Below are 13,580 nucleotides of genomic sequence, written 5' to 3'. Positions count from 1 at the left end.
CCTGGTCAGGACAGCCAGGTGGGGGAAGACGGGGCTCTCCGGACAGGCCTGGCCATCCCCACCCGTGCATGCTCCTGGCACCTGGACACAGTCTAGACCCCAGATGGGAGTGGAATCAACTGGGAGGTGATTTTAATGAGTGTTGACAACTAGCATACTTCCAACAACATGAAACTCCACCTGATTGCTCTTGCTACTTCGGTAAAACTCTGCTCGCATCTATTTCCACATCTATAAATAGGGAACACAGCCTCACTCAGTGACAAGACATGAAATGGAGCACTGCCCGTGCTGAGGTGTCAGCACGACCTTCCGAGCTCAGGGCTCAGTCACCCCTGAAGCAGAGGCCAAGAGCCCCATGATAACGGAGAGGTGGATCCCTTTGTCACAGATGTTGACCTCTCAATGTCATTGGTAGACCCCCTTCCCAAGAATCAGGAGGTCTTGTCAGCCCCAATGAGTGATGGATGATCTCACTCTTCATCAGTGGATAGCCCTGAGATGTAAACCTGAGATGCTCAATGCTGCTTGGACACTGCATAGAAGTAAATTACGGGGGGTAAGAAAATGGATCACACAGGCCACAGTGTAGATCCCCTGGAGGAGAGCATTGCAGTCCGCTCCTGTATTCTTGCCTAGAGAATCCCCATGGACAGAGGAGACTGGTGGGCTAAAGTCCATGGGGCACTAGGAGTCAGACATGGCTGAGGCAACTTAGCATGCCCAAAGGCACCAGAGTAGAACTAGCAGCCAGGGCGACCGCCAGGGGGCGCCCGGGGGAGCACAGGCTCCCCGTCTCCACGCGGATCCTGTAAATCGGGTTCCGGACTCAGTCCTCAAACCCTTTCTAATGAGCAGTTACTTTGGCCCACGAAATGTCTAGGACTACGCTGGGACAGAAACTACTAGAAAATATATTGCTGATGACACTGCAGTTAAGGGCTCTCTCCAGGCCCTTTCCACAGATCCGCAGAGTTTTCCGGTGGGGGTGGTGTTTTTTTTTGAGTGGGGGGGGGGGCGGGTGCAGGGGGAATCGAGTCTTTTAAAGAAAAGTAGGGCTTTCCTCGAAGCTCAGTCAGTAAAGACTCTGCCTACAACGTAGGAGATCCGGCTTCGATCCCAGGGTCAGGAAAATCCCAAGGAGGAGGGCATGGCGACCCACTGAAGTCCTCTCGCCTGGAGAATCCCCATGGTCAGAGGAGCCCGGCGGGCTACAGCCCTCGGGGTCGCAAGAGTCGGACACGACTGAGCCAGTAAACCACCACCGCAGGAAGACAGCAGGCGGGAATGGGGAGGAAGGTTCAGGGGCGAGAAGGACTCGGAGGAGAAAAGAAACGGGGAGGGACTGGAAGGGACAGGAGTGAGTCACGAGGGGGCGGCTACTGCCCGGCGTCAGTGACGAGGGGAGGAGACTGGGGCGGAGAACCGACTGAAAAGCTGGGCGGGCTATAAATAGCTCCCCGCGAAGTCGGATCCAACCAGTCTCCAGCTGGTGATGGGCTGGAAGGCTGGCCCCGGAGCGCGTCTTGGTTTCGCGGCTCTGGTGCTCCTCGTGGCTCCCCGGTTCTGCACAGCGCGAGGCGGTGAGTTCGGGGATAATCTGCCAGGAGAGGACATGGGGCCATAAGACCCGAGAGGGACGCGGTGTCCGAGGCGGTTCGGGGAACACGAGGCTGGGCCGCCTCCCTGCTTTAAAGCTCCGCGCGCTCCTTTCCCGCTGGGCTCCTGCTCCCCGCCTCCTCTCGCGGCTGGTTGCCGTCCCCCTGCAGGGAAAAGACAAGATCTGGGTGAAAAAGGAATCCCAGCAGGAAGGGAGGGAAGGCAGGGAGACGTGAGAGGTAGGTCGGCGTCACGAAATGCTGCTGTAGCCCCCCGGGCTCCCCCGTCAGGATTCGGAGTCACTGAAGCGGGTGCAGGAAAGGTGGCGGCCGCTTCCGAGGGACCGAACCCACGGGGGTTCAGGGGAAGGCTGGGTGGAGTCTGACCAGTTGCCTTGGCCGCAGGAGAGGCGGCGGGAGATGGGCAAGGGTCTAGGTGGAGTCCGCCATTTGGGCGGGAAGTGGGGGGCCCAGTGCAGGAGGGCGGGGCGGGGAGATGGGTGGAGTATGTCCTAGGAAGCTTCCTTAGAGTCCTGCTTGGTTACAACACTATTTTTTTCCCGAATTCCTCCCCATCTCAAGAACCTCAGAGCCTCCAACCACTTCCCATCTGTGAAGGGATCCTAAACCTGCCCTCTTTCAACTGGCATCCTATCTTCTTGCCTGAGAATTCACCCCAGCAGAAACCTCCCAGCCTAGCCCCCAGGACATAAAGCAGGAGAGATGGGAGAAGAGTTTCCCAAAGTGTGTGACACAGGGCACGAGGGTGAGGATGGGCACCCCCACTTCTACCCTTCGGTCCCACATTCATATTCCCTGAGACTATGGAGACAGTGGCCTAGAATAGCTATTATTTAAGACAGGAGTTGGAGAACCTTTTCTTCAAAAGATAGAGAGTAAATGTTTGTCTCGACAGGCCATTTGGTGTCTGTGTGCATTATACATCTCCACGTTTGTGCTACAAGAGCAGGAAAAGACGACCTGAAAAAACCTAAAGAACCATGTGACTTCCCTGGGTCACAAAACAGTAACAGATGACTTATCCCCTAGGGACTAGTGCAAGGAATGCCTTAGCTGCCTGTTGGTGAACCAAAAACTTGCTCTATCCTACCTTGTAGGTTCTTGGTGGTGTGAATGTGAAAGGAGTGTGGGTCCAGCAGATATGGGCTAATGTCCCCTGACCCCCTCTGCTCTAGAGTGGTTTCCTTGGTCCATGGAGATATAGGGGACACTGCATGAAGCCTCAGGCATGAGCAGAGTGGTGTGTGCATGCTAAGTCGCTTCAGTCATGTCCAACTCTTTATGATCCTATGGACTATAGCCCACGAGGGTCCTCTGTCCAAGAGATTCTCCAGGCAAGAACACTGGAGTGGGTTGCCATGCTCTCCTTCACGGGATATTCTCTCACTCAGGGATAGATCCCACATCTACTCCACCTCCGACATTGCAAGTGGATTCCTTACTGCTGAGCCACGGGGGCCGGCCCGGAGGAATAGTGGTCCTACAACAATTCTGATGTCAGGCCTAGGCCACCTGCTGCTCTCTCTTATTTGTTGCTTCTGGCCCTTCTTATGCCAAACCACAATATCACTTTAATCCTCTGATGGCTGGTCTATCTGAACTAACGATTAGGGTTTGATGAGCCCAGATCATGATAGACAATTTTGACATTTCATGACCAGAGGCCTCACCTCCACCAGCCCCCAGGACCATACCAGGAGCCACATTTAAATGGTGTCGTATTCCCCACTGCAAATCACATGGCCTTGCTTCAGGACATAAAGGGTCTGTGTTGTGAACCTCCACGTAAAATGCACATAGCACCTTTCTGACCACAGATACCTCTGACGTCACAGGTTCTGCTGGGTCATCTGCCCAAGAAGCAGGTCATCATTCAACACTCATCTGTGACTGCTTTTGTGCTAGGACAGCAGTTGTAACAGAAAACCATGATCTGCAGAGCCTGAATATGTCATATGTACAATTATAGAAATTTATGGACACACTGGGAATTAAATGGAGATCGGATAGGGTCGACACTTCTGCAGCCCTGGAGGGTTGTAGGTTGGTACTCCTCTCTGTTATTTTCTCCAGAATATGATATTGCTTACATGTACTATGGGGGGATAAAGGTCAGTGTCAGAAGTGTGAACTTGGAAATCGCTTCTATGGTGGCCCTCACCACCTGGTAACTTACTAACTGTGAAGATTTTTCATTCATATGCAAATGCAGTGGATGTGAAATGAGCACTATGAGGACCGGTGGATGGGTGACACTGCTGTGGGCAGGACGTGGGACAGATGTGTATTCCTTACACAGACCTCAGGCACCACAGTAATAACAGGCGGGCCATGACGATGTTTCAGACTGCTGGACATGATGACAGTCCCACCCTTGGACCTCATAAATGTGGGGGTGGCATTCTGCCAAGTGTGCACTTACCCCAGTTAATGACCGTGTGGCTTCCAAGGCCAGAAGGACTTCTGCACTTGCTGTGGTGATAAGAGGGCCCTCCTTGCTGATGCCTGGCATCTCTGTCTCTAGGAATGGATTCTGAATATAAGACCTGACTCAGTGCTGGATGCTGCACAAAGGACCTGGACATTTTGTTGGGATGTCTGCATTCAGGTTCCTGAACACCCAGCCTTGTGTTTGTCTCTGTTTTTTATATAATTTTTCCTTTCAATTGTGTAGTTTTTAGCAGGCTCACTGCTCATCTGTCTGCCTCTAGGATCGCCCTGTGCTAGGAGACAGCGTGGTACTCTCTGCAGTGAGGCCTGGCTACAGTGGGGCTCTCTGGTCCCCTTGGCCGCTGCATCTGCTTTGTTTCTGACATAGGGCACTCCCCCTGGCATCAGCTCTTCCGCCTTCTCCATCCTCACTCCTACTGGAAGCGCACAGGAACACCAATCCCACCACCATCCCTGACCCTCAGCAAAAGTCACCCTGGAGCTGTTGGAGATGCTTCTCATCCGTTCTTTCCTCTCGGGCTCCATAGAACCTGGGGGACTGCACAAATTCCTGCCCTTTCATACCGTGCCCACCCTGGCACATTCACTTCTCTGAGCCTTTGATCCCCTCCTCTACCACCTGCCTCGGAAGTTCTGGATTTTCTCTTTCATGCCATGTGGGCCAGGCCTTCTCCAGGATCCCAAGACCCATCAAAGTGGTAGATCAGCAGCATCTCCCTGGCCTTGCTAAGTCCTGTGACCCCAGTTGTGAATTCTCCTTTCTGTAGCTTTCGGTTCTGTGTGGGCCTTATGAGCAGAGTAGAGATAATGTTGTGTGGTTTCTCCACTTGCTCAGCCTGTAGGTGGTGTTGGGAGCAGAGGGGCCTTCCTGCTCTACCAACCCAGCCCTGCAGCTTTCCTCTGCTCTCACATAAATTGGGGGAGGAGGTAATGGGTCTTCTCCAAAACCTGTCCTCACCTGCGTTTTCCTTCACAGGAGCTCACTCTCTTTGCTACAACTTCACTGTTGATCCTCAGCCCAGTAATGGAGAGCTGTGGTGTGTCATTCACGGCCACGTAGATGATTCATCCTTGAATCTGCCATGAGTAGTTGCTCACTCCTGTCTGACTCTTTGCAACCCCATGGCCTTATACAGTCCGTGGAATTCTCCAGGGTTGAGTACTGGAGTGGATAGCCTTTCCTATCTCTAGGGGATCTTCCCAACCCAGGGATTGAACCCAGGTCTCCCACATTGAAGGTGGATTCTTTACCATCTAGGAAAGAAGCTAGATGGCACCAGGGAAGCTCAAGAATACTGGAGTGGGTAGCCTCTCCCTTTTCCAGGGGATCTTTCTGACCCAGGAATTGAGCTGGGGTCTCCTGCATTGCAGGTGGATTCATTACCTGCTGAGCCACCAGGGAAACCCTTGTTTCTTTCTTGTCTTTCTTTCTTTCATTTTTAAAAAATATTTATCACTAGTCCTGGGAATTATTTGTTTATAAGATGAAATACTTTGTCTTAGGAAAAGAAAAATGAAAAAATGCTCTCGCCTTGTACAAGAAAAAGCAGTGTTGGAGGAAGAAAACTTAAAAGCTAGAAGGAAAAAAAAAGAAAAAAATACAATAGAAACAAACTACTCTTTCATGGAAAGTTGCCTTTTAAAATTTTTTTTAATACAGAGGAGTTCTGCCTTCTTACTTTGGTGAAAGTAGGAGAGGAATTTACTGAAACATCTTAAATTTGGCAGATCCTAGCATTTCTCAGTGCCAGATGTGGGTTTGGGTCAGGTCAATTGTCAAAAATCCCTTTTGCTGCACTTAGAACAGTACTATGCACAGAATGGGTGCCCGAGTTGTGTTGCGTAGGAAAAAAAAAAAAAAAAAGTAAACAGATTTTGTGCTTATCTTCAAGGCTGGCTTAAGTAGAAAATGAATTTTTTAAAACACTTGAAAAATTAAAGAATTCAATTTATTTATTTTTTAATTACACATGCATCATGAGGAAGGCACTGAATACCTAGCCACTGATCAGCGCCTCCCTGGAGTCAAAGCTCCTCCCAGACAGCTCAGGCTGTTACTAGTTGAAGCTGGTTATGACTCAGATCCTACCACCTATGAAGGTAACAAGTGGTTGAAAAGGACAAGTTGGTTTGCTCAGGAGCCCCGGGAAAATAGTGGCCTAAAGTCCTCAGACCGTCTCCAAGTTTCCAGGTTAGAAAGGGGGCAGAGGTGGCTGCTGCAGGGCGCATCAGTGTCTTGAGCACAGTCAGGGTGGTTGGCACAAGGCGAATATTTGAGCACCACCAAGCTTATGCTTTCAACCAATCTGGGGGTCTGTGTGCTTGCAGCCAGCAGTTTTTATGTGCTGGGGGTCTGCTTCCTGTAGAAACAACTTGAGGCTTGTGTCAGCTCTTTGTTATCTTTCAGGGAACTGGGAATTTCATGACACTGTAATGTGGCTGCCCACAGTCTAAATTGTTACCAGTTTCCCAGCCTAAGGAGTATTCCTTTCTCCAACTTCACATGTTCTAATCCTTAACTCTTAAACCACCATTTTGAGACTCACAGGAGGCCTGGCTGACTAAAACTTTTCTACAAACAAAACGCAGACAGATACCATGGGGGCGGGTCTTTCCCTCTAAGGCACCCTAGGGCCCTTTTGGTTACAAGACCATTTATTACCCATTTTTCCATGATCCCAAGAAGCTCAGGGCTTCCAACAGCTGTCTGTCTCTTGAAGAGAGTCTAAACATGCCCTCTGTCAACTGGCATCTTATCCCTTTGTCTGATAACTCACCCAGCAAACCCCTCTGACCTGGCCCCTAGGACCTAACTTAGGAGGGACGGGAACAGGGTTTCCCAGAGTGTGACACAGGGCTCGAGGGTGAGGCTGGGCATATCCACGCCTACCCTTTGCTCCCACAGTCATAGTGTCTAGGAATTGGGACAGCAGCAGCCTATAATGGTTATTGATTAAGGTAGGAGTTGACAGATTTTTCTTCTACAGAAGAAAGTAAATCTCAAGGTCTCTTTAGGCAATTTGGTATCTGTATCTGGGTGCAAAAGGAGCTTCTGCATTTGGGGAGCAGCAGGAGCCAAATATAATGTATAAATCAACTGAGAACCAGACTTGTCCACTGTCCCGGTTTCTGACCCCAGTAATGAGTGACCCATTCCCTAGAGAATCATCCAAGAGCTGCCTCAGTTGTCTGTTTATGAACCAGAAACAAACCCTGTCCTGCCTTGAAGCTTATGGTGGTGGGACTGTGATAGGAGTGTGGGTCTGGCTGTTATGGGCTAATGCACCCCCTCTGCTGTAGACTGGCTTCCTTGATTCAAGGAGCCGGAGGGGACACTGCATGAAGTCACAGATGTGATCAGGGGATAGTGGCCCTGAATCAACTCTGGTGTCAGGCCTAGGTCCCCTGCTGGTACATCTGATTTGTTCCCTGTGGCCCTGGTTATGCCAAGCCACATAATCACTTCTATCCTATGACGGCTGGCCTATCTGAACTAATGGTTAGGGGTTGGTGAACCCAGATCATGCTGGGCAACTCTGACATTCCATGACCAGAGGCCTCATCTCTGCCAGGCCCCAGGACCATACCAGGAGCCACACTGAATGGTATGGGCTTTCTCACTGCAAGTGGTGTGTCCTTTCTTCAGGACACTAGGAGTCTGTGTTGTGAGCCTCCAAGTAAAATGCCACATACAGCACGTAGCACCCTTCTGAACACAGATAGCTACGACGTCACTGGTTCTGTTGGGTCATCTGCCCAAGAAGCAGGTCCAGCCACACTCATCATTCATCATTGTGACTGCTTTTGTGCCAGGACAGCAGTTGCAGCAGAGACCTAGGGTCTGTGAAGCCTGAAATGTGTCATATGTACCATTAGAGGGAACCTAGGACCTCAGTGGTAATTCAGTGGAGATAAGATAGGGACCACAGCTCTGCAGGCCTAGGGAGACTGTAGGTTGGTACTCGTTTCCATGATTTCCTCCAGGAGATGATGTTGTTTACATGTACTATCAGGGGATGGGGAGTGAGGGTCAGAAGAATGAATGTGGAATTCACGACTATGGTACCCTCACCCATGGTAGTTTACTAACAACACAGACTGTCCATTCATGTCAGAAGTCCAGGACATGTGCAATGGACACTGAGTGGATCTGTGGACCTAGAGATAACCACTGTTAGCAGAACCTGGGACAGGTGTCTATTAATTGCCTGGCCCTCGGAGCATCACTTCACAGCACGGGGGCCATGATCATGCTACAGTCCTGTGCGTGGTGTTAGCAACACACTGGGTCCCATATGAATGTGGGGGTAGTTTCTCCTTCTGCAGTTCCAGTTCAGTTCAGTCACTCAGTGGTGTCTGACTCTTTGCGGCCCCATGGACTGCAGCCTGCCAGGCTTCCCTGTCCATCACCAACTCCCAGAGCTTACTCAAACTCACGTGCATCGTGTCGGTGATGCCATCCAGCCATCTCATCCTCTGTCGTCCGCTTCTCCTCTGGCCTTCAATCCTTCCCAGTATCACAGTCCTTTGCAATGAGTCAGTTCTTCACATCAGGTGGCCAAAGCATTGGACTGACTTACCCCAGTAAATCACCATGTGGCTCATTGGGAGAGAATGGAAGGACTTCTGCACTTGCTGTGGTGATGAAAGGGCCCTCCTCACTGGGATGGGACTTCTTTCTCTGGTGATGCCTTCTGAGAAGTAGCTCAGTCCTGGGAATTTTGGTAGGGATGTTTGGGAGGGATGGCTGCTTTCAGCCTGCTGATCATCCAGTCTTGTGTTTGTCTCTCCTTGGTTTCTGTCTCTCAATCAAGCAGTTTGCATCCAGGTTCACTGACCATCTCTCTGCCTCTAGATCACCCTGTGCTCTGAGCCAGCATTGTGCTCTCGGCAGTCAGGCCCTGGCTGGCATTGGGACTCTCTAATCACTTTCAGCTTTCCTGATAGCTCTTTGGTAAAGAATCCACCTGCAACACAGGAGACCCCAGTTCGATTCCTGGGTCGGGAAGATCCGCTGGAGAAGGGATAGGCTACCCACTCCAGTATTCTTGGGCTTCCCTTGTGGCTCAGCTGGTAAAGAACCTGCCTGCAATGCAGAGACCTGGGTTCGATCCCTGAATTGGGAAGATCCTCTGGAGAAGGGAAAGGCCACCCATCACAGTAATCTGGCCTAGAGAATTCCATGGACTGTATAGTCCATGGGGGTCACAAGAGTCAGACACAACTAGTGACTTTCACTAATCACGTTGACCATTGTACCAACTTTGCTCCTGACATACAACACTCCACCTGGAATCTGATTTTTCCCCATTATCCATCCTGTTCCTGCTGGAAGCCCACGGGAACATGGTCTCCTACCACTATCCCTGATTTCCACAAAAGTCAGCCTTGAGCTGTTGGAGATGCTTCTCATCCATGCTTTCCTCTCGGGCTCCATATACTCCATCAGGCTTTCCCATGGCGCCTGGTGGCCTGGACACTTTCCTGTCCTTTCATTCCGTGTCTGCCCTGGCACATTCACTCCTCTGAGCCTTGGATGCCCTCCTCTACCACCTGCCTCGGAAGTTCTGGACTTTCTCTTTCATGCCATGTGGGCCAGGCCTTTCTCCAGGCTTCTGAGACCCATCCTAGTGGGAGATCAGCAGTGTCTCCCCAGCCTTGCTAAGTCCTGTGACCCGTATTTATTAACTCTTCCTTCTCCGACTTGGGTTCTGTGCTCACTCGTCGCCTCTTGCCCTTCTCCCTGTGATCCTGCTTCCTCAGGAGCATCCCCACAGGCTCCCCATCTCTCACAGGACCCGGGGTTAGATTCTGACAGTGCTCTGTCATCTAGACTTTTCTTGCATAGCAGCCTGGCACGTCTCTGCAAAGGTTATGATGCTGGGAACAGACCTGGTGGACAAGGGGACACACCCAGGATGTGTGAAATTTGCCAGGCAGGGGACTCCTCCTTCTCCATAAGAAGGAGTGTATGGTGTGTGTTGTGGGATGTCATTGCTCTGTCAGCCTGCCCTGCACTTTAATCCACTCTCACAAAACTGGGGGAAGGGGCTTCATGGTCTTTTATTCCCCAACCTCACCCTCACTGTGTTTTGCCTTCACAGATGCTCATTCTCTTTCCTATAATTTCACCATTGATCCTCAGCCCAGAGATGATCAGCCATGGTGTGAGGTTCAAGGAGAAGTTGATCAAAACGTCTTTCTCTCCTACGACTGTGGTACAGCTCAGATCATGTACATGAGTCCATTGGGAGAGAAAGTGAAAAATATGAGCACCTGGGAAACACAGACTGTCACACTCAGAGACACTGGAGACTTGCTACAGGAGCAGGTGCCTGACGTTACACCGGAGAAACACACAGACAAGGGTGAGTTAGAAAATCCAAATGTTGGAGCAGTAGACTCGGGGCTTAGCTGCATCCACTGTTTTCGGGTAAAAAAAGAAAAAAATTGAATACTGTCCTTCCCTAGTAGTCCAGTGGAAAGAGCAGCTGTTGCAGGAGAGACCAGGGCCAGATTATCTGGGCCCAGGAGAGGTGGACCCAGGTGGGTAAGAATTTGTCAAGCCCAGAGGCTGAGCTCTTTCTATCCTTCCGTGGGATCAGGCCCTCTGCCCCTGCAGGCCAGGATGACATGCTGGCGTGAAGACAATGGACTCACCAATGCATCCTGGGAGTTTGGCTTCAATGGACAGCTGTGCCTCGTCTTTGATTCGGAGAATGGACACTGCACAATGGTTCATCCTGGAGGGAGACAGATGAAAGAGAAATGGGAGAATGACAGGGCTGTGACCGACTTCTTCAGGATGGTCTCCATGGGAGGCTGTCGGGCCTGGCTTCAGGCTTTCTTGGTGTGCTGGGAGAAAATGCTGAAGACCTCGGGTAAGTGAGAAGAGTAGGAGAAAGTGGTCGTCCTCTCATGGTGACATGGACCCACTCCTGTGTGTGTGTGTGTGTGTGTGTGTGTGTGTGTGTGTGTGTGTTTGTGTTAGAATGTGATCTGTCAGAGGTGAGCTGTTCCTGGGAGAGCAATGGCCCAGGGATGCTCTGTCATCCTCCTTCCTCTTCCACTCCTGACGTCTCTCCTAACAGCACAGGCCTTTGGAAGACTGAACATGGATTTTTGCTGATCCAAATCCTGTAGACATCTTTTTGATTTCTGGGATTTATTTCTCCCTGTACCCTCTTTCCAGAATCTTCTTTCATGTCACCAGTCCTTCTTCTGGAAATCTGTCAATACCGCCTCTGCTGTCAGCTCCTGAGGAGGTCACCGTCTCTGATGTCACAGCGGGACTGAGTGGCTGTGTTGGAAACCTTGCTCCCCGTTAGTTGTCAGAGCCCCGTGAGGACTGGGCTCCTCCCTTCCCCCCATCTCGCCTGGGGATCTATCACAGGGGCCTCCGTGTGATGGGTGCAAGCTGTCTGCACAGTCGTGGTACTGAGTCAGGGGGGTGAGGAGGCATCTGCCGAGTTTGGGGTCTGGACAAGGGCTTCACTCTTACTCTCTTTGCAGCATCACCGACCATGGGCCCCCATACAGTGAAGTCCACGGCCACAGCCATCAAGCAGATCACCTGGATCCTCCCTGTGCTCGTCACCAGTTTTGTCATAATAGGCATCATAATCGCTTGTATCCATTAGAAGAAGAGGTACTGAGGGCAGAATTCAGAGGGAAGGCAGGGGCACGGGGCCTGGTGTGAGGACAGGGAGGGAAATCCCAGCCAAGCCCTGCCCCTCACTGAACCTCCTCATCCTGTAAATGAGCAGGTGAACAAGGCCTCATATAACCTGAGAGCAAGAAGTCAGACAAGCTCAGGCCTCAGTTCTGAAAGGTCCTGTCAGATGACAGTGGGAAGTGGGGCAGCTGAGGGCCTGTTGGAAGTTAAGAGGGTTTATCGAAGTCCCCTGACTGAGCACAGACTGCTGGCTGGTAAGGCCCAGGGTAGGTGATGTGAGAACAGCAGGCACTTAGGGGGAGGGCAGGACTCACTGGGGCTGAGAGCAGCATGGGGGCTCCACGTGCTGTGTCAGCGGGGAGGGGACCCACCCAGGGGCCAAGATGAGAGGGGCCGGGCTCTCATCCCAGGAGGAAGGGGTGGCAAGGCCTTTGCAGACCCTCCTCCAAAGGCCTGTTCTCACAGGAAGTGGTATGGGTCAAGCACACAAGGCAGGAGCCCCACAGGAGAAGGGCTGAGGCCAGGTCTGTGCTCCTGGAGCAGCTGCAGTTGTGACTCAGCCTGCACATCAGCAGCCTCCTCTGGGGACCCAGAGCCCCATCACTGAGCGGCCCTGTCTCGAGCAGAGGTGACAGGATGGGTGGGCCTGAGCTGGGGTGGAGGCGCCCAGCCTGGGGGACCAGGAGGAGATGGGGGCAGGGACCCTGGTCCTGAGAACTGTGTGTGCTGCTGGCTCCGAGGCTAGAGGAGAGCCTAGGAAGGAGGTATGCCTGCAGCCCCCCAAGGCTGTCAGGAAGCAAGGGCCCTTCTCTAGGGACCTGCTCCCTGGTCCTTTAGGCCCCCCTCGGGGAGGTTCCGGACCTGAGTAAAGGGATTAATTCCTCACTGGCTCCAGTCCTGAGCCTGAGCAGGGGGTGTCAGGGCCTGGGGTGACTGTGATGCAGGAAGGAAGGAGGAGGTGACAAGAAGCTGCTGGGCCTGGGGTGGGGGTGGGGGTGGCGGACATAGGAACCCCTCAGTGAGGGCTGGGCTGGAGGGGGGCTTGGGAGGGGCCACCGCAGGAAAGTGACAGGAGTTCCTCAGCCCCCTGGACCAACACCTGTCTCTTTTCTGCAGGAGACAGTGCTCCCAGGAAGCCTGACAGGTGCTCTCTCTGCCTTTCTCCTGCTCTTCACTTCAAATCCAGGAGATCAGACCCCATGAATCCTCAGTGTTTTCTGGTTATGACGACACAGTAGATGAATCATCTCATGGGCTTTATCACACTTGACGAAATCCTACACAGCATCTTAAAAAAAAAAAAAACAGGAACAATTTATTTCGCCACTTTCTCCTGGTGCTAAGTGATGGTATTTCCACACTGAAATGTTCAAGTACTTGAAGAAATCTCCACAAACAGGACATTTATCATCTGATTCTAGTTTGTGGATAATTAGACTCAGCCTCGTGACCTCGTTCTTACAAATGATATTGCAAGAAAAATACTATCTGCTATTACAGAACTCAGTGATTCTGTGTCTGGAGAAATCACCTCAGCCTATTTTCAATAAGGTGAAGTTTTATTCATGACTGTTTCCCTTAATAATTTATTATGTTTAAAGTGAAAGTGTTAGTCACTCAGTCAGGTCCAACTCTTTGGGACCCTGTGGACTGTAGCCTGCCAGGCTCCTCTGTCCATGGGATTCTGAAGGCAAGAATACTGAAGTGGGTTGCTATTTCCTTCTCCAGGGGACCTCTCCAACTCAGGGACTGAACCCGCGTCTGCTGTGTCTCCTGTATTGGCAGGCAGATTCTTTACAATCTGAGCCACTGAGAAAGCCCATTTATTATGCTGC

General features: G+C 51.5%; 1 protein-coding gene across 1 annotated transcript; it reads left to right on the top strand.

Annotated features, from left to right (window-relative positions):
• On the top strand, positions 1,485-13,372 carry LOC102185264 (NKG2D ligand 3-like). The gene is made up of 5 exons (XM_018053341.1): positions 1,485-1,583; positions 10,175-10,438; positions 10,676-10,951; positions 11,583-11,718; positions 12,862-13,372. The coding sequence occupies exons 1-4, from the start codon at positions 1,496-1,498 to the stop codon at positions 11,708-11,710; spliced, it is 756 nt and encodes a 251-aa protein (XP_017908830.1). The 5' UTR covers positions 1,485-1,495; the 3' UTR covers positions 11,711-11,718; positions 12,862-13,372.

The sequence above is a fragment of the Capra hircus genome, chromosome 9, assembly GCF_001704415.2.
Source record: "Capra hircus breed San Clemente chromosome 9, ASM170441v1, whole genome shotgun sequence".
Classification (NCBI taxonomy): Eukaryota; Metazoa; Chordata; class Mammalia; order Artiodactyla; family Bovidae; genus Capra; species Capra hircus.
The sequence above is the reverse complement of the archived record's forward strand: the minus strand, read 5'-3'. Positions and strand labels throughout refer to the sequence as shown.